Source organism: Crinia signifera, chromosome 19 (genome assembly GCF_055691185.1).
Source record: "Crinia signifera chromosome 19, ASM5569118v1, whole genome shotgun sequence".
NCBI lineage: Eukaryota > Metazoa > Chordata > Amphibia > Anura > Myobatrachidae > Crinia > Crinia signifera.
In genome coordinates, this window is record NC_139226.1 from 133,558,837 (window position 1) to 133,580,598 (window position 21,762).

Here is a 21,762-nt window from a genome sequence, read left to right on the forward strand (position 1 = left end):
GAGCCAAATAAAGGGGTGTGGCGTGTGTATATACCAGGTGGTATACAGCCCCCCCCCCCCCTATTGGAATGTGTGATAGGGGGACCGGTCAATGATACATTGGTCATTAAACAAGGGGACGTCTATCTAAAATTACTTTCTTAAATCTCGTATTTATTAATTTCTAGGTTGAACTCAATGGACAATTGTCTTTTTTCTACCTCATTAACTATGTACTGCTGTATGTAACAGTCTTCCCCTGCAGCCTAACTCTAAGTCCCGTACTTGTGTCTAAACTTAAATCCCCTTCCTCAGCCCGACCCTAACTTGCCCCACATACAGAGTGATTGGCACCATTGTTTTGGCAGCAGATGGGATGCCGGCTTCAGTATACTGAAGTCCAGCATCCTGACCGGAGGAATGCTGACTGCATCCTTATGGGAGGGAGAGCAGTAGTGCAGGAGAGAGAAGATGAGCTGACTGGAGCAATGTCAGGCTATGTAGTGTGAGGGGGATAGTTACAGGAAGGTAAAAGAGGTGGATTAGGACTGCCACCAGGAAATTTGGGGCCCTGGACTGATTTCTAGTCCAGGCCCGGGACACCGACACCGCCCCACCCGCCTTCATTTACCACCCCCCCTCCCCTGTCTCCCACTTCCGCTGTGTTGCCTGCGCTGCTCGGTGGCTGAACAAAGCCCTGCTCCTGGACATTAGATTTAGGATGCTGGTGGCCAATTAGTATGCTGTACCAGGTGGTGAGCCAATTAGCGCCTGCGTACCGGTAGCCACTCTGATTGGTTAACAGTACGCTAGCTCTGATTGGCTCACCACCCGGTGACGCGTATTAATTGGCTGCCAGCGTCCTGATGTAAAAAAGCCTGTGTTCAGCCACTGAGCAGGGCAGGCAGCACATCACAGCAGAGTGGAGTGCGTTGGGAAGAATGAGTGGCCCGTGCCCTTCTCTCTCTGTCTCTCAAAGAGGCCGGGCCCTTGACAGCTGTACCCACAGTCCCCAGATTGAGGGTACAGGGAGCAGAGGGGCAGACTGTGGGGGGGAAGGGGGGGGAGAACGACACAGAAGGAAAGGAAACAGAGGCGACACCGACCGCAGCTATATTTAGATGAAAGTCACAGTACAGTATGCCCGCAACCCCTTTAGAAAAAATAATCAAATCATGATTTTTTTTTTAAGAATAGATTATATTTTAGGCAGTTAAATTAAAATGTGTCTCTATTCTGCCATCCTTTCATCTTGTCTGGTCGGAATGTACGTCCCAAAATACTCGCTGCTATTTAACTCTTTTTTATAGATGAGAAGGTGGCATTTGGGGAAAAAAACAGCCGACAAGACCCCAAGACAGCTGCTAAGAATAAAACCCATCTGAATGGGAGATTTGTATGCAGCACCTGCACTGACATAGGTGGGAATGAAAATGATCCAAGCCAGAATCAGAGCGAGCATCGCAACAGTTATATCCCTCGCCATGTAATACTGATGGACTGGTTTCTCAGCCATGAAGGAACATGTGAAGGAAAGCAAGACTAGCAGCCCATTGTAGGCGAACATCAGCCCAAACTGTAGCAATGGTTCATATTTACAACTGAGATAAATAACCAATGAACTTACATCTAAGGAAGCCACTCCCACCGAGAAGGGCTGGGTGGACTTCACATACATAGCGCAGAAGAGAAACTGACCCAGGAAAGTACAGAGTAAGATGATCCACCTGCCTGGGTGTATGACTTTGTAAAGACATGATCTTCTTGACAGAGAACAAAACAGAAGCTGTATGGATTTCACCAGTATAGGTCCCAGGAATGTGGTAAAGCTCAGGGACAGCAACGGTTGCTGTAGAAGACACTTTAAATCAGAAGGTTCTCCAATGTAAAAGATGATTGAGACACACATACATAGCAGCCCAAGTAGGATAATGAAACATTGAAGGCCACCAGAAGCAACAAACAGAATAGTATGCCGGTGCTGGAACAGGATGACCGTGGTTGACAAAACAAGGCATATGGTGAGTCCCAGGAATCCAAGGAGAGCAAGAACGTAGTAGTTTTGCCACGTTAAAAAGAGAAAAGTGGGTTGCTGGCAGGTTATACTTCCTGGCTTGGACCATTGGCCGGCAGGACATGATGGACAGTCTGTGAGAAAGGAAAGACATTATTGATATCACTATGCATGCAAAATTGGAGATTACAGCAATATAGGAATAAAACATGATATGTGACATGTTGACTATATAAATATACTCCCAAAGCACCATCAGCAGCTACTGTGGGGCCTAGCAGTGTTGGGAAGCCAACGATCCATTGGTGCAGCCACTATGGATGCCATGCAGTTCAGCACATGCTTTGTGGTCAGCCGATACTAAGCTTCAAAAGTGATAAAATGGAAAGTGATAAAAAAACCAACCAATCAGTTCCTACCTGTCATGTCACAGACTGTGTTTCAAAAAATGTTAGGCAGGAGCTGGTTGGTTGTTTGTTTATCACTCTCCATTTTATCACTTTTGAAGCTTAGTACATCTGGACCATAGAGTGGATTTCCAGTCTACTCCACCAGCTACTGGTGATTAAGTGTAATGCTATTAGTTGGAGCACACAAGGACTCTATAGTTAGTCTTAAATTGTTCCGGCAGAAAGCAGCAGCAGTCTTAGTGAAGGATAAGACTGGTTGTTGGAGAAAATTAAGCTAAATACGATATGTTAACCTTTCTATTAATTACATAGCTTATTACCCTTTTAAATGTCCTGTGGTGGCCCACATCTGATGTAATAGTCACCTGTAGAATTTGCATAGGTTCCTTCAGGACATGTGATACATTCAAAGCAGCATGATTGGATGTCTTTGATCATCTTCACCTGGCCAGCTGAGCATTGTCGGGAGCAAGTAGACTCAGGTATCTGTGAATGACAACACATCCAAACCATAATGTCAGTAAAGGACGGGGTATTCTCAGCATACTGTCAGGAAAGGACAGGGTATTCTCAGCATACTGTCAGGAAAGGACGGGGTATTCTCAGCATACTGTCAGGAAAGGACAGGGTATTCTCAGCATACTGTCAGAAAAGGACGGGGTATTCTCAGCATACTGTCAGGAAAGGACGGGGTATTCTCAGCATACTGTCAGGAAAGGACGGGGTATTCTCAGCATACTGTCAGGAAAGGACAGGGTATTCTCAGCATACTGTCAGGAAAGGACGGGGTATTCTCAGCATACTGCCAGGAAAGGACGGGGTATTCTCAGCATACTGTCAGGAAAGGATGGGGTATTCTCAGCATACTGTCAGGAAAGGACGGGGTATTCTCAGCATACTGTCAGGAACGGACAGGGTACTCTCAGCATACTGTCAGGAACGGATAGGGTATTCTCAGCATACTGTCAGGAAAGGACGGGGTATTCTCAGCATACTGTCAGGAACGGATAGGGTATTCTCAGCATACTGTCAGAAAAGGACGGGGTATTCTCAGCATACTGCCAGGAAAGGACGGGGTACTCTCAGCATACTGCCAGGAAAGGACGGGGTACTCTCAGCATACTGTCAGGAAAGGACGGGGTACTCTTGGCATACTGTCAGGAAAGGACGGGGTATTCTCAGCATACTGCCAGGAAAGGACGGGGTACTCTCAGCATACTGCCAGGAAAGGACGGGGTACTCTCAGCATACTGCCAGGAACGGATAGGGTATTCTCAGCATACTGTCAGCAAAGGACGGGGTACTCTCGGCATACTGTCAGGAAAGGACGGGGTACTCTCGGCATACTGCCAGGAACGGACAGGGTATTCTCAGCATACTGTCAGGAAAGGACGGGGTACTCTCAGCATACTGTTAGGAAAGGACGGGGTACTCTCAGCATACTGTCAGGAAAGGACGGGGTACTCTCAGCATACTGTCAGGAAAGGACGGGGTACTCTCAGCATACTGCCAGGAAAGGACGGGGTATTCTCAGCATACTGTCAGGAAAGGACAGGGTATTCTCAGCATACTGTCAGGAAAGGACGGGGTACTCTCAGCATACTGCCAGGAAAGGACAGGGTATTCTCAGCATACTGTCAGGAAAGGACAGGGTATTCTCAGCATACTGTCAGGAAAGGACGGGGTATTCTCAGCATACTCTCAGGAAAGGACGGGGTACTCTCAGCATACTGTCAGGAAAGGACGGGGTATTCTCAGCATACTGTCAGGAAAGGACGGGGTACTCTCAGCATACTGTCAGGAAAGGACGGGGTACTCTCAGCATACTCTCAGGAAAGGACGGGGTACTCTCAGCATACTGTCAGGAAAGGACAGGGTACTCTCAGCATACTCTCAGGAAAGGACGGGGTATTCTCAGCATACTGTCAGGAAAGGACGGGGTATTCTCAGCATACTGTCAGGAAAGGACGGGGTACTCTCAGCATACTCTCAGGAAAGGACGGGGTACTCTCAGCATACTGTCAGAAAAGGACAGGGTATTCTCAGCATACTGTCAGGAAAGGACGGGGTACTCTCAGCATACTCTCAGGAAAGGACGGGGTACTCTCAGCATACTGTCAGAAAAGGACGGGGTATTCTCAGCATACTGTCAGGAAAGGACGGGGTACTCTCAGCATACTGTCAGGAAAGGATGGGGTACTCTCAGCATACTGTCAGGAAAGGACGGGGTACTCTCGGCATACTGTCAGGAAAGGACGGGGTACTCTCAGCATACTGTCAGAAAAGGACAGGGTATTCTCAGCATACTGTCAGGAAAGGACAGGGTACTCTCAGCATACTGCCAGGAAAGGACGGGGTACTCTCAGCATACTCTCAGGAAAGGACGGGGTACTCTCAGCATACTCTCAGGAAAGGATGGGGTACTCTCAGCATACTCTCAGGAAAGGACAGGGTACTCTCAGCATACTGCCAGGAAAGGACAGGGTACTCTCAGCATACTGTCAGGAAAGGACGGGGTACTCTCAGCATACTGTCAGGAAAGGATGGGGTACTCTCAGCATACTCTCAGGAAAGGACGGGGTACACTCAGCATACTGCCAGGAAAGGACGGGGTACTCTCAGCATACTCTCAGGAAAGGACGGGGTACTCTCAGCATACTGTCAGGAAAGGACAGGGTACTCTCAGCATACTCTCAGGAAAGGACGGGGTATTCTCAGCATACTCTCAGGAAAGGACGGGGTACTCTCAGCATACTGTCAGGAAAGGACAGGGTACTCTCAGCATACTGCCAGGAAAGGACGGGGTATTCTCAGCATACTGTCAGGAAAGGACGGGGTACTCTCAGCATACTGCCAGGAAAGGACAGGGTATTCTCAGCATACTGTCAGGAAAGGACAGGGTATTCTCAGCATACTGTCAGGAAAGGACGGGGTATTCTCAGCATACTCTCAGGAAAGGACGGGGTACTCTCAGCATACTGCCAGGAAAGGACAGGGTATTCTCAGCATACTGTCAGGAAAGGACAGGGTATTCTCAGCATACTCTCAGGAAAGGACGGGGTACTCTCAGCATACTGTCAGGAAAGGACGGGGTATTCTCAGCATACTGTCAGGAAAGGACGGGGTACAAGGTGCCCATAACTTATTGTGCCATACCTTTTTCCTTAACTTAAACTATCTTAACTAACAATAGATGACACCGACACCAAATAGCTTACACGGACAATAAATAAAGACACGGACAACCAAGTGCTTACTTTTAAAGGTCAACAATCATTTATTTTTGGTGACCATGTTGACTAGTTTAAACTAAATTTTGTAGCTGCCATTTAAACTAGATTTAAGCTAATTAAACTAAATGTGGAGAATGGCAAAAAACAAGTTGCTACTAAAACGCCAGCCCAGTCAACTTAACTCCAAAAACTCTAGGAGGGTCTCACCACCGTCTCCTATCTGCATAAACTGCATTGTGCAGGACACACCACCCTTTAACCTGGCAGAACAATGGGCACTCCCGCACAGGAATGTCCCTTGTCCACCCGCATGGGAAGGACATAACCGCCGTCCTACCAAAAGTGGGTGCCCCAAAATGACTGCTTATGCCATTCTTTGACCGCTGGCTCTGTCGCGGACCCACTGGTACATCAATCTGAGCAGCTCCGGCCGTGCTTGGAGCTTACTTTGGACACACGAGTCCCCTCTTTGAGGTACACTGCCTCCAGCAAAGCTTGATTTAGCACTTTTAAATTGCACAAGGTACGCCTTGCTCGCACCTAACCACACAACACAATATATAGAGAAGGTTATAGCGTTCTCTTCTGGCGTAAGTCTTCAGAACACAAAATCAGAACTGGAAATATGTATGATTTATTCCTAGAAAATACTACAGAGCTTTAGTGGTAAAAATGGTTATAAAGCTTTTAAAAGTGCACACAAAAGAAATACATCTCAAACAAAATAAAAGGGAATTAAAAAGACAGAACTGTATCTTACACCCAAGTACTCATTCTGCAGTGGGGGGTTTCCACCTGAAACAAACGGGTCACTTCCAGACAGCTTGCTGTTCCATCAAGAAGTACCAAAACCACAGGGGCAAGATAAGCAGTTACCTGCAGGCTCCCTCATCCCTCCCACCCTTGGGATTTTTACCATTTCCCTGCTGGACCTAGTGAATGTCCCTAGATAATTAAACTTCTACATGAAGAATTCGTCTGCTGCTTTCAAAGTGATTGGTACACATTCCTTATCCAGTGAGATGCATAACAGACAGGCTTCAAGTCTGATAAGAGATGGTTACTCTGAGGAATGTTCACAGTGCTTACACTCAAGGGGAAATGGCAGGCAGCCCCCTTTCAGATCACATTTGTCACGGTTTTAAACTCGGAAAGGTGAATACCAGACCGGGAATTGGCTTTACCTGACCCAGGGGTGCGGAATCTAACTGTACCGGTGGTTTTCGCCAGTGACCCCTCCAAGCGGGATTTGGGCTTCGCTGCACTCGGTACGCCGGTCGCGGTCCCCTGATCAGGTTTCCCACATGGTGCTGGCAAATACTGGGCGTAAGGCAGGGTCAGCTCTGGAATGCTCATGGTCAGACTAGCCGGGTTAAGAACTTGCAGACAGATACAGGTAATGAAGGAGCAGGCTTGAGCAAGAGTCCAAGTACTAGCCGGGTCATACACTGGGAGTCACAGGATGCAGTACACAGGGAGCGGGCAGGAGAATGGTCACAGAACGAGCCAAGGTCATACACTGGGAGTCACAGGATGCAGTACACAGGGAGCGGGCAGGAGAATGGTCACAGAACAAGCCAAGGTCATACACAGGATGTCACGGATGCAGTACAGAGGGAGCCAACCGTAGAATAGTCACCAGGATAGCCGAAGTCATACACTGGAATCATTAGACACGGTACCAGAGGATCAGGCAGGAGAATAGTCAGGAGAATAGCCGGAATTATACACTGGAAAGACAGGATATCAGACCAAGCACTGGGAACGCTGGAGCAGGTTAGTGAACCTATACTCTGGCAAGGTCTGTCTGCCTTTTATACGAAGCACAAGGAACTGGATTCTCACAGGTGCCTCAATCAACGAGGGCTGAGCATGTCTCTCACTCAGGTGCTTTAATCATTAAGCAATGGTCAGGTTACACAGAACTGTCTGGCAGCATGGACTCACCCAGGTGCTGTAATCAGCCTGCAGTGTTCAAACTAACACAGCACTGTCAGCAGCATGAGACAGAGCAGAACCAGCAGGATTTCACAAGCAGGTATCACTAAAATACTTGAATGTTGTGACAACATTAAGTTTACACACATAATACAAGACATGCCCCGATCTCACACATAATAATAGCAGACATGATTTTACAAACAATACCAGAAATACATTCATCTCACACATAATAATGACAGGACACATGCCTTATTTAATCCATCACCTGACCGGATCGTGACAGCGGGAAACAAAAATTAGTGCCAAATCGCATAAAATCCAGGGCGGGCGGGAGGTTCTTCCAAACAGGGAAGAGGAAGAGGCATCATGGGAAAAACCTATATATACCCTGTACTTAAGAAATGCCCCCTGTCAACCTGATAGGCTCATGGCTTGTCACCAACCCATCCCAGGCCACCCAACAAGTTTAAGGTGAACAACACTAGGTCGACATGCATGAAGGTCGACATGACTGAAGGTCGACATGCAGGAAGGTCAACATGACTGAAGGTTGACAGTAAAACATGGGATTTTTTGACATGGGGGAAGGTCGACAGTATAAAGGTCGACATGGGATTTTTCTTTTTTTTTTTTAGCCTTGATGGTTTCCGTTTGTCAATGTTGACCTTGGGTATGTTGACCATTTCAAGGTGTCAACCTAGTCACTGTCAAAAATTAGTGGTTGACCTAGTGACTGTCACCGTAGACATTGTATACCATTTACACCGTAACCCAATGGACCAGGGAAGTGACACCGTGCACAGATGGACTGGCATCATTGGGTTTCTGTACATCTTAGCCCCACAGCCTTAACCCCCTACAATGGCATGGGCATGGAAGCAATACATATTCCTATGTTTGTCAGGACTCGGGAGGCTTGCCATCTGATACCATCTCCTGATGGTGCTGGCGGCAGGGGAAGGGAAAGAAGCTAAGGTTAGAGCAGTTTATGCGCACAATGCCTGCAGGAATAGCACCACCTTACATACAGGATCCCTGCAGGAATAGCACCACCTTACATACACGATCCCTGCAGGAATAGCACCACTTTACATACACGATCCCTGCAGGAATAGCACCACCTTACATACACGATCCCTGCAGGAATAGCACCACCTTACATACACGATCCCTGCAGGAATAGCACCACCTTACATACACGATCCCTGCAGGAATAGCACCACCTTACATACACGATCCCTGCAGGAATAGCACCACCTTACATACACGATCCCTGCAGGAATAGCACCACCTTACATACACGATCCCTGCAGGTATAGCACCACCTTACATACACGATCACTGCAGGTATAGCACCACCTTACATACACGATCCCTGCAGGTATAGCACCACCTTACATACACGATCCCTGCAGGTATAGCACCACCTTACATACACGATCCCTGCAGGAATAGCACCACCTTACATACACGATCCCTGCAGGTATAGCACCCTTACACACATAATGCCCCCAGGAATAGCACCACCTTACATACACGATCCCTGCAGGAATAGCACCACCTTACATACACGATCCCTGCAGGAATAGCACCACTTTACATACACGATCCCTGCAGGAATAGCACCACCTTACATACACGATCCCTGCAGGAATAGCACCACCTTACATACACGATCCCTGCAGGAATAGCACCACCTTACATACACGATCCCTGCAGGAATAGCACCACCTTACATACACGATCCCTGCAGGAATAGCACCACCTTACATACACGATCCCTGCAGGAATAGCACCACCTTACATACACGATCCCTGCAGGTATAGCACCACCTTACATACACGATCCCTGCAGGTATAGCACCACCTTACATACACGATCCCTGCAGGTATAGCACCACCTTACATACACGATCCCTGCAGGAATAGCACCACCTTACATACACGATCCCTGCAGGTATAGCACCACCTTACATACACGATCCCTGCAGGTATAGCACCACCTTACATACACGATCCCTGCAGGAATAGCACCACCTTACATACACGATCCCTGCAGGTATAGCACCCTTACACACATAATGCCCCCAGGAATAGCACCCCTTATGCACATAATGTCTGCAGGATTAGCACAGTTTATGCACACAATGCCGGCAGGAATAGCGCCCCTTATACACAGTGTCCCTTATGCACACAATGCCGGCAGGAATAGCGCCCCTTATACACAGTGTCCCTTATGCACACAATGCCGGCAGGAATAGCGCCCCTTATACACAGTGTCCCTTATGCACACAATGCCGGCAGGAATAGCGCCCCTTATACACAGTGTCCCTTATGCACACAATGCCGGCAGGAATAGCGCCCCTTATACACAGTGTCCCTTATGCACACAATGCCGGCAGGAATAGTGCCCCTTATACACACTCAATGGACCTTATTCTGATTGACTCGCAAGGCCTTGCGAGTCCATCAGATGCTGCCCCCTGCCCGCTGTTCCGTCTGCCCCTCGCACACACGACCCCCCGCACGGCTGCGAATGGATGATTTACATGATCATCCATTCGCAGGCGGGGAGAAATCATACGATGGTCAACGACGACCTATATTGTGTCTCTAAACTGCGGGCGCCCTGTGTGAGGACACGGCGGGCAGCTGGCATCCAGTGATGTCAGCTGCCCACCCCCTGCACCCGCGTCACGGCCTTATTACCATGAGAAGCCCAGCGGGGAACACCCATGAAACGTTGGGCTTTCCCATATGCTAATGGGGCTGCTCGACGCCCCCCCCACCTTTCTCCACCCCCTGCCCGCCATGTAGCGTGCGTACACCCAGTGAACAGAACGCATGTGCAGTCCTGATTTTAGGCGGTGACCCACTGAAAACTGGGAGGGTAAGAGAGCTTAGAGGGGCAGCGGAAGGCTCAGTAAAATGAATGCAGCAGGGTAGGGACTCTGACTAGGAGGTAGCGGCGTAACTATAGCACCGCAGCCCCCGCCACCGCGGGGGGGGGGCGCTGTGCATGTGCGGGCGCCGGGGGCTGCGGTGCTATAGTTACACCCCCCCCCCCCCCAATCCCCTGCAGCCTTACCTATCTCGCTGGTCCCGGCGGCTCCGTTCTTCTGCTGAGGACCACCACAAAATGGCCGCCCCCATATAGCACACAGTTCTCTGAAACTGTCTGCTGTATGGGGGCGGCCATTTTGTGGTGGTCATCAGCATAAGAAGAACGGAGCCGCCGGGACCAGCGCGATAGGTAAGGCTGCAGGGGATTGGGGGGGGGGGGGGGTGTTTGCATGGGCGGCGGGGGATTGGGGGTGCGCCCAAAACTTAGTTATGCCACTGCTAGGAGGTATGCGTAACCTCAATGTTCTCCATTTGCACATAGGTTGCAATATGTTTACGCAGTTTTGGTGTATCCTTATTCCTGAGAGGCAGCGTCCTCCGACCTTTTCATACCCCCACTATCCACGTCGGGGTGGAGTTGATTCTATATAGTGGGGCGAGCGCAGCGATCCAACGAGCCCGAAGCGTGGCGAGCGCAGCGACCCCGCGCGGGACGCGGAATACATGTAAAGTAATACGCGTCCCCTCATGGGGCTCGCTGCGCTCGCCACACTATCTGAAATCAACTCCACGCCGACATGGATAGTGGGGGTATGAAAAGGTCGGAGGACGCGTACAGCCACCCCCCCTGGCTTGCTGCGCTCGACACGCTTCGGGTTTGCGTTAATAGTGGGGGTGGCGTGGGGGTGCATTTAACATTGTAACATACCTCCCAACTTTGCGAGGACAGGAAGCGGGACGCTGCTGCGTGCCGAAATTTTCGGGGGCGTGGCCTAATTTGGGGGCGTGGCCTATACTCGCGGCTCCCCCGCGAGGCCACGCCCCCATTTTGCCGCTATGGGGGCATGACTCAGAGGCTCTGTGAGCCTCTAGCCATGCCCCCAGCCCCCTGGCTACGGGAATAGACGCTGTGCGCATGCGCACAGCGTTTATTCCCCGCTGCTTAGCAGCTGACAGGGGGGACTCCCAACAGCCCCCCCACACCGCGGGACACTGCCGCCTGCGGGTGGGACAGCGGGACAGTCCCTGACAATCGGGACTGTCCCGATAAAATCGGGACTGTTGGGAGGTATGTTGTAAGCACCCGTTAGGGTGCTTAAACATTTAAAAATCGTATTGCATGCATCGTATGCGGTATTATGGCTTGCGATGCATGTGATGGCATAAGATGCCATAGGATGGAAATCGTGGGCGCCGTGCTAGGAAACAAGTACCCGAAGTTGCAATTGCATTTGCGCCAGGGTTGCCTACCTGACCCTCTCCTTCAGGGAGGAAATGTTCTGTTCCTGGACTTCCCTGGTAATGTACGATTGCCAAACATGAATTAGGCAGAATACGCAGGGTAAAAGCACACAAGACACACGAGCATGTTCAACTTTACATATGGAGCCAGATGTATCAAGCTTCAAAAGTGAAAAAATGGAGAGTGATAAACAGCCAGCCAATCAGCTCCCACCTGCCATGTCACAGGCTGGGTTTGAAAAATAACAGACAGGAGCTGATTGGCTGGCTGTTTATCACTCTTCATTTTATCACTTTTTGAAGCTTGATACATCTGGCCCATGGAGTGGAAAAACTGTCCTTACTATGCATGTACTTACTTATTACACACGTAGAAAAGGCACACAGTATAAATCCTGCTCTCTGCTCAGCTAGAAACCTGAAATTCTAACAAAACAGCTCCCTCTTGTGGTGTCAGTGGGATCACGTTAAATTAGCAATACTATATTAGCTACGGAGAATGGACTTTATTCTGGTTGACACGCAGCGAGGCGTGTTTTTAAGCCCGTCCGCGTTCACATTGCCGCCCACTCCCTTCGCATGGCGAATTCGCCCGCACAGATGTGAATAGATGAATGGACATTTGCAGCCATGGGGATGAGACCCACATCATTGGATGGTCGCACGCAAAACTAAGACACTCACAGGTGTCACTGTGACACTCACATGACAGCAGTGCCAGTGCAAGGCCTCTGTACGGGAGGGGGGGTGCCGGTGATTGCGGTGGCAGGCCGCTGCGGCATTCCCGGGCGGAGGGTGGGGGAGAGTCGTTGGCAGGGGCCGCCACGTCATTTCCCGGGGGGGGGGGGTGGGGGGGTATCGGCAGCTGCCGGTGCCACTCACCTCTCTGCTCCCTGCTGAAAACTGGCGCTCTAGGCAAATGCATAGACCTGCCTAGTGGTGGCGCCAGCCCTGGAGGATAGGGTAGGCAGCTGACATCACCCCCAGCAGCCGCGCCTCTACCTCATTTCCCTGGGCACGCCCACCGTTTTCATTGGAAGACGTCTATCCACCCCTGCCCCACGCTCACACTGTTGGGTGCGGATGGGACAGTGAATTTGCAGTTTGCCGTGCCCATTCACACCGGGATTTGCGCATGCGCATAAATGCGTGTGCGCATGCACAGATGCAAAACATCGTGCTACCGTGCGAATTCGCATGGGAGTGTGTCAACCAGAATAAGGTCCAATACGTGTTCATGTATTCAGTGAATGCTAATCTGAATGGCACCTGTCTTAGCATAATGCCGCCAGTAGAGGTCCCACTCACAGATAACCCAGTCAACCCTCTTCTACTTTTGTAGGGCCAGATGCACAAAACTTCAAAAAGTGGAGAATGATAAACAGCTAGCCAATCAGCTCCAGACCTAACTGTCAATTTATAAACAAAGCCTGTATCATGGCAGTTAGGAACTGATTGACTGGCGGTGTATCACTCCTACTTTATCACATTTTGAAGCTGGTGCATCTTGCTCTTAATGAGCACCTCAAACACTGCCCGGCTGCTCCTGAACCCATCTGTGCGACTGTGCGTAGTGCAATGTGATGTCAGAGGTCACGTTGCGCAGCCCGCCCGCCATTGTCGTGCTGCACCGGTCTGCCTGCACGCTGTTCCTCTCCCAGTCACCGCCCTTTGTACCGATGCCGGCTGCCCGCTGTGCCACTCCTGGATACAAGATGGTCCTGCTGTTGTCTGTCCCCACTACCGTGTAAGTGACCAGGGCCGCTGAGAGGGGGGGGGGGGGGGAGCAGGTACTAATTACCTGGACCCAGGCTTGCTCGACTTTTTCACCCCCTCTAAACATTGTGGGGGTGTGGCCTATTCAAGGGAGGTGTGGTTGGTTACCTCCTGTGATTAGGTCACACCCCCAAAATATTACTGGCATACCTCTCGGCTGCCCTGTAAGTGACAGTGTAGAGTAGGGGGGATTAGTTCATATCTACATTGATGAACTTTGTCCCAGGAGAAAATGGGCCAAAATGGGTTTGACCACTGCCCCAAATTTGCTGCATAGCCGCCTCAACCACACGCTACTGTCAAATTCAGTGCGATCGGGGATACAACCTCACTGTGAAACTTTTTCTGTTTGCGATTTTCGGACATCTGTGTCCGAAGCTAAATAAGGCCCTAAATAATGGGACGGCATGACTGTGAACATATATATGGCGGGTCTACCTTATATATAATTCTACTAAACTATTACCTTTGCACTGTACCATACAATCTGTGATCTCTCCAGCGTCAGTTTCTTCTGGAATGTTCCCACTGTAGAAAATGGATTCTTTTCGTTATATCTCCAATTAAGGATATTATAGCCAATGTTTGGTTTGCCAGAGGTGTCAAATGTAACACCGCCCATGCTGAAATTGGGATTTTTCAGCTCTTGCAGAACCTTAAAGGAGAACAAAGTTTTATTTAAGTTATATGTATGGCAAATAAAATAAATGATCAGGTACAAATAAATAAAGGCTGCAATCGACAGACCACATTTTACATTCCATTACTCACCAATAAAGGGCCTGATTCAGAGATGTACTCTAATGGCGCTGCAGCTGCACATGTACACACAGTGACTGAGGGAACATATGTAAATGCCACAGCTCTAAGGGTTTGCATTCAGACTCTCATCTGCAGCTTCAGGGTCACAGTGGCTCCATACAAACACCCAGCGTTGGTCACACATCAATCAATTATAGAACTTTTGAATGGTCCTATGGTCCAGGGACGTGCAGTCAGGGGACTCTTCTGTCATTAATGATTAATATCATTAAAAAATACAAAGAAAATACTTATAACATAAATTATGTGTCATAGGTATATGTTCTGTATTGTTATAATCATTTTACCTTTTTTTTAAATTAATTTAGGAGGCATCAAGTTCGGTGCCTCCCACTGTCTACAGTACAGTAACAGAAACAGGGGGCGGGCAGGGGGCAGGGCTGAGCACTGGGCTGTAAAAGCCCATTAAAAAGTGAGGTGTATTTGTGTAAAGTGACAGAGGTGTGTGTGTTGTGTAAAGTGACAGAGATGTGTATCTGTGTGTTTGTGTAAAATGCTGTGTGTTTTTAAATGAATGAAGTATATCGGCCAAATGTACTGGCCTCTGAGTACAGTGGCTGTGCGGGGTGCTGGCTGAACTCAGGGGTTCTTGTAAAGAGGCAGACATCTACAAGACAAAACCATGCATTGTAAATGATTGCCCTGTTACAAAAAACTCTGAGTTCAGCCGGCACCCTGCACAGCCACTGAACTCAGAGGCTTGTACATTTGGCCACATGGTTTTTTTAAGTGAAACAGTTATGTGGGCAGACCCCATGGTGGCTTGGTGGAGCCAGCGACGACGGGGTCTGTGGCGAGCGCTGGTCCGGGTTGCTTCTGCATTGACAGGAAGGAGCTGCTCTGCCAGTCTCTGCTGCTTATGCAGGCGGCAGCTCCCGCACCTACCTGTCAGCACAGAAGCAACCCGGTCCCAACGCTCCCCACAGAGCCCATCGGCACTGGCTCCACCAAGCCAGTGCCTCACCGCACGTCACTGCTATGGTCACTCAGCATGGCTGCAGGCAGTTAGACGCTGGAGCCACTGCAGCTGTGTACAGATTTTTGTGCCAGTTATGTTACCCGTGGTCGGAATGCCAGCTGATGGAATCCCGACTGCCATCAGAACACAGACACCAGAACTTAAACATAGATGAGGTTGCTGATATCTGGGATGTACTTATGCTGAGAAGGTTTAGGCACTGGAGGAGACTAGGGTTAGGCTGCAGAGGGAGGGAGGGAGGGGGGGGTTAGTGGCAATCATTTAAACTGAAATATCTAAAAACTGGTTTTGCAGTATAAAGGATTGCCGCTTTTAAAATAACTGGTGATTTCTTACCAAACCTCTCATCTTCTGAATCTCTCATCCTATTAAATGCCCCCCCCCCCTCCCTGCTTTAATGTTGATTAGTGATCACAGTAGGCTAAAACTATCTACTTTTTCCAATTCCGCCTCTGTTTAGGTGAAAATGTCTGAGGCTGATGTTAAAATCTTTCTCTTCTTCACATTAAGATGCAAGTCAGTTTCCAGACTACATTCTTTGATCTTAATTAGTAGCTGTTTCGGATCTTCTTCATTTTCCGCTAATGAAGTGGTATCTTCAGCAATTGTTAAGCAGATATGGTGGGAGGACGCAGCATGGTCATAGACACCATTGCTGATTTCAAACCACTCTGTTTTCCCTTGATTTATTCAAACTAAAGCTTCTTGATCTATGTAAAGATTCTGTGTCACATCCACCATGGCGCTCACCTCTGCTATGTCTCTGGCTCCACTGGGGTACATGTGGCCGTGTTGTCATCGCGTGGTGACACTGGTGTATTGTGCTCCAGCTCCATGCAGGACATGAGTAGCATATCGCCATGTGTGTTTGTGCCTGGTCTGTGTAAAGGCCGGTGCTTGTGCAGCTGCATACAATCAGGGCTTCCCAGCCTCTCCTGCACGGCTCCGCCTCCCTCTCTGATTGCCTGACCAATCCCAGCACAGCTCACCTGGTAAGTACTGGCTGCTCAGGCTAGTCCAGCAGTCAGTACAATGATGTCGATCCCGTAGCATCATTGCTCCTACCTGGCTCTGTAGTACTCACTCCAATCCTGAGCTTCCGCTCTCACCTGGCTCTGTAGTTCCCACTACAATCCTGAGCTTCCCCTGGAGAAGATCCTGCCGTTTACTGCATCAAGTACCACCGGACTCTGCTTACCGCCTATGTGGACAGCGAGGTCAGATCCTCAAAGGGGTCTCCCCTTGCTATACTCCCGACAGTCACTTCCAAAGGTTACCTCTGGCAGCAGCCACGACCATAAACTGCAAGGATTCCTCTTCTCCAGTTATCTTCATTTATTATCTTCAAATCCTCATCCAATCATCCAATCCTCCAATCCGCAACCAATCATCCAATATTCAAATCCTCATCCAATCATCCAATCTTCAAATCATCATCCACATCACCCAATCATCCAATCTTCTAACCTTCATCCAATCTGCAATACAATCTTCATTCGTTCTTCAAGTCATCCAATCCTCAATTCCTTCTGCAACCCTTAATTACTACTCCGGTTTATATTCTATTCCACTCTTCAATTATATTGCAAAATTTCTTCAAGGACCAAGCTTCATCATCTATTATAATAACTTACTGGACAATTGACTTTATATTTGCATACTTGCCATATACCGTTTTTATCATCATTATCACTGTCTGCAATATCTTCATTAAATTCATTATATTTTATCCTCCTTGTTTCACTCCCTTCTGTCGTGGATGCAACCACCATACGTTAAAGCACCCAGCCTCCGTTACTCTCCAGCTGGTGCTTCTAAGAGCGTGACATTCTGTATGGGTTAATGACATATTCTGGTGTTCCCTTATTTCTTAATATTATCCAGAGCTTTCCATGCTTGACACAGTCAATCCCGTTCAAAAATCATCCAATATTTTTTTCTTAGTCACTCAAATTATAATTTAACCTCTTGTTTAGTTATTGGAAACACTATTGAGATTTACTGTTTGTGCATTGGGGAATATTTGTCCCATTGGAGTGGATTCAACTTAATACTCATTTAGAAGCCCTACTTTATTATAGAACTCCACCCATCCTTCATGTTAACCATAGTGGTCCAATGTCTAAAACTTCCTCACCTCAGGAGATAACTCACATAAACCATGAGAGAACATAACTCACTTATAAGTAATTCAGCATCAGAGAATGTCAGCTGTGGAGCAGTTTAAATGTTTAAATTAGGGAAGGTGGTACAGTATCTGATATCCGACATTGGGGTTGTATTGGAAATACAAAGGTGGTCAAGGTACTGTAGCAGCAGGACCTATGAGTGAATGATTCCCTACAGTAGTGTTGCCGGTACTTGTTTCCTAGCACGGCCACAAAGATCATGATCGTGGGCATCGTGAGGAAAAATCGGGGGCATTGCGGCCATCGCATGCACTAAAAAATCGGGTGCGATGCCCGCGATTTCCCCATAGGGAACAATGTTAAATGCCTCAATTTAGCCGCGATGCCCCCGATTTCCAATAGGAAACAATGTTAAATGGGTCAATTTACCCAAATCATCATAAGGAACAATGGTAAATGGGCCAGAAAACCCAAAAAACACCCCAGAACAGTGAAATGTCCCCCCAAAAGTAGTTTACGCCACCCCACGATCAACGCGAACCCGAAGCGTGGCGAGCGGCGGCGGTGCGCGTCCTCCGACCTTTTCATACCCCCACTATCCACGTCGGCGTGGAGTTGAGAATAGAATAGTGTGGCCCATTTACCATTGTTCCCTATGATGATTTGGTGAAATTGAGGCATTTAACATTGTTTCCTATGGGAAATCGGGGGGCATCGCGGGTACATTGAGCCATTTAACATTGTTTCCTATGGGGAAATCGGGGGCATCGCGTCTGGACCATTTAAGCCTTTTTTAGCCGCATACGACGCGACCGACCCGATTTTGACAGTTTTTAATGCATTTCAATGGGAAAATCGGGGGCATCGCGTCGTATACCACTAAAAATAACACCCGATGCCCGCGATTGTGGCGGTGCTAGGAAACAAGTAACGTGTTGCCTATATAGGACGTGTAAAATCCAGACCTCCCAGTTGCAAACGCAGGACTTTCAGAAGGGGGTTTCCAGAGGGGCGGAGCAAAGCCGGGTCAGTTAAAGTATTATAGATAGACCAAATGTATATAAATAATAATAATAATAAATATATATATAGTGGAGTGGGCTTATTATTCATAATTTTCTGGTGGGAGGACAACTTGCTTGACTGCAGATATCCAGTTCCTGGAAATAGATTTCTTAGATTTTAATGGAATTAAAAACTAGAGAATCCCACCTACCAAATGGTACTGGGGACTAGGGGATCAGAGTTCAGGAGGCAGAGCAATCCGCCAACGAGTATATAAAACTACATACTGTACCAAGTGTGTGGAGCTGCAGCAGTAACCAGCTGCTGGAGGGCCGATATCTCTGGTTCTGGGCACAGTAGAGACAAGTTACTAGTGTCCTTCAAAGGGGGAGAGTCCCAGCTTTTGGAATATACCCTCAGAAAAACTCTAAGTTAGACAGAACCTGAAATATCTGACTGGGAATAGCAATTAACAGGCTTGGATGGGGACCACTGCTTTGAAGTCAGATATTTCCGGTTCCCAAGGGCCGATTTTTAAAAATTTTGCACCCATGGAAAGAGGGGACCCTCAGCTTTCAGCCTAGGACACTTAGACTCCTGGGGGGTTTCTGGGTACCCAGAAACCCCCCTGCATGCGCTACTGCCTCCTACCAAGATAATGCTTTGTGGCACTAAGGAAGGGTGGGGGCAAATACATTAGATGGGTCTCTAGTTCATTTAAAATATATCCATAACATGTCCAGATACTTCACCACTATACTATTGGAGGATTTACAGGCATTGGTGAATGCACAGAGAGCGAATATTGGAAAGGACTTAGGGGTAGATGTATGAAGCAGTGATAAGGGAGAAGTGAGCCAGAGGAGAAGTGGCCCATGGCAACCAATCAGCACTGAAGTAACATTTATAATTTACATAATATAAAATTATACAGAGCAGCTGATTGGTTGCCATGAGCCACTTCCTCCTCTGGTTCACTTCTACTCCCTTATCACTGCTTCACAGGGCTGGATTATAGTGGGGGCACAGGGGATCAGTGCCCCTGGGCCCCCCTCTATCTAGGGGCCCCTGTGGTTGGCATGTATTTTTTTTTTTTTTAGCTAAAGGTTTTGAGCATGGGAGCGGGGTAGTGCTGCAGCTTCACCTATCTGCCAATGTGACAATGATTAATGGTGCTGAGCATCAGAAGTCAAGGCCCTCCTTTCTAAAGTGCCTCCTCCCCCCCCCCCCCCCCGAAGGCTTAATCCGGCTCTGCTGCTTCATACATCTACCCCTCACCATTTTACCTTCTGGATGCCCGAGCTTGTCAGCGCCCTCAGGATAGAAAATATAATATTTTGGTCCTACATACTACTATGTAATTAAAAACGCAATGCAGTACTATACTGAAATAAAGGAACAGGCAATGCCACTGCCCATCATTACTTGTCAGAAGGAGTAACACAGTGACTGGTTAAAATAATTATGCAATGTTCTGTATTAAATAATTGTGTAACGCACTAACTATTGTGAGAATTGCCATCTTTACCCTACTGAATGGGGATGGGGATGGATCTGCAGGCACTTCTACATTTGGATTTCCATAATACGCAAAAGAAAAACTAGGCCACCCCAATGTAAGCACACATTTGTTCAGAGGGTTGTACAGACGCTTCGATCCGGCAGTCGTTCATAGCGATTCAATATCGACGACCGACGGGACATTTTTCCTATTAATACTGTACAGTATATTGTCATTTTGTTAAGTAGTCAGAATTTTGAGAAAGCAATTATGGGGGAGATGTATTAAAGCTTAGAGAGAGAGATAAAGTAGAAAGAGATATCAACCAATCACAGTCTGTAAAATGGCAGAAGCTGATTGGTTTGCACCTTACCCTTGCACATGATATCTCTCTCCTTGCTTTGATTAATGTACCCCACAATGAGTTACACATTTCATAAGGGCTTAAAGGGCCATGAATGGCAAAACAAAAAGATACCTGTCCTGAAGGTCTATACCTACGAATTCAATGAATTGCCATAGAATGCTGAGGCGTGAGCTAATTTCAATGATCCACAGAAGACTTAAGGTGGCCATACACACGCAGATTTATCTTCAGATCTGTCTGGTTGGAACAAAAACATGGTTATGTATGAGAGCAAATGACAGTTGACCATTTGCTTGGAAATGCTGGAAAACTGACAAACTGTCACTCATCCATAACCATGTTTTTGTTCCAACCAGCCAGATCTGAAGATAAATCTTACTAGTGTATGGGCACCTTTACAGATTTGAATAAAGAAGAGAGACAGGGGTAGATTTATTAAGCTCAGTGAAGTGATAAATTGTCTGTTTTTTATCACCGGCCAATCAGCTCCTAACTGTGAAGTTACAGGCTTGGTTTAAAAATGACGGTACTCTTTACCTAGAAGGGCGCCCGTCGTGGTGATCGCGGGTACATTTATGTCTGGCCGCGACGCGACCGACGCGATGCCCGCGATTTCCCATTGAAACCCATGTTAAACATGGAAATCGCGTCGGTCGCGTCGCGGCCGTCCATAAATGTACCCGCGATGCCCGCGACGCGATGCACCCGATTTCCCATAGGAATCAATGTTAAATGGCCCGACCGACGCGATTTTACTGTTAAATGCCTCAATGGACCCGATTTGGCCATAGGAATCAAAGTTAAATGGGCCACAGAGCCCAAATAGGCACAATTAACCCTTAAATGTCCCCCCAAATTTTTAACGCCACCCCACGATCCACGCCAACCCGAAGCGTGGCGAGCGCAGCGAGCGCAGCGAGCCCGCGAGGGGCGGCGGTACGCGTCCTCCGACCTTTTCATGCCCTACTATCCACGTCGGCGTGGAGTTGAGAATAGAATAGTGTGGCGAGCGCAGCGAGCCACCGAGCCCGAAGCGTGGCGAGCGCAGCGCGCCCCGCGAGGGGACGCGGATACCTTCACAGTTATACGCGTCCCCTCGCGGGCTTCACAGGTGTCCGTGGCGACGCGGACACCTGTGAAGCCCGCGAGGGGACGCGTTTACCTGTGAAGGTATCCGCGTCCCCTCGCGGGGCTCGCTGCGCTCGCCACGCTTCGGGCTCGGTGGCTCGCTGCGCTCACCACACTATTCTATTCTCAACTCCACGCCGATGTGGATAGTAGGGCATGAAAAGGTCGGA

General features: G+C 48.4%; 1 protein-coding gene across 2 annotated transcripts; it reads right to left on the reverse strand.

Annotated features, from left to right (window-relative positions):
* Nucleotides 1-1,060: 1,060 nt before the first annotated feature.
* LOC146042177 (taste receptor type 1 member 3-like) lies at nt 1,061-16,532 on the reverse strand. 2 transcript variants are annotated; one of them, XM_083162102.1, is made up of 4 exons: nt 16,213-16,532; nt 14,128-14,316; nt 2,769-2,889; nt 1,061-2,127 (listed from the first exon to the last, which is right to left on the reverse strand). In XM_083162102.1, exons 1-4 carry the CDS (start codon nt 16,243-16,245, stop codon nt 1,211-1,213), a joined length of 1,260 nt encoding a protein of 419 aa, XP_083018228.1. In that variant the 5' UTR covers nt 16,246-16,532; the 3' UTR covers nt 1,061-1,210. The 2 variants fall into 2 exon arrangements, with proteins under 2 accessions (XP_083018228.1, XP_083018229.1); XM_083162103.1 differs by having other exon boundaries at nt 2,724-2,889.
* Nucleotides 16,533-21,762: the final 5,230 nt, after the last annotated feature.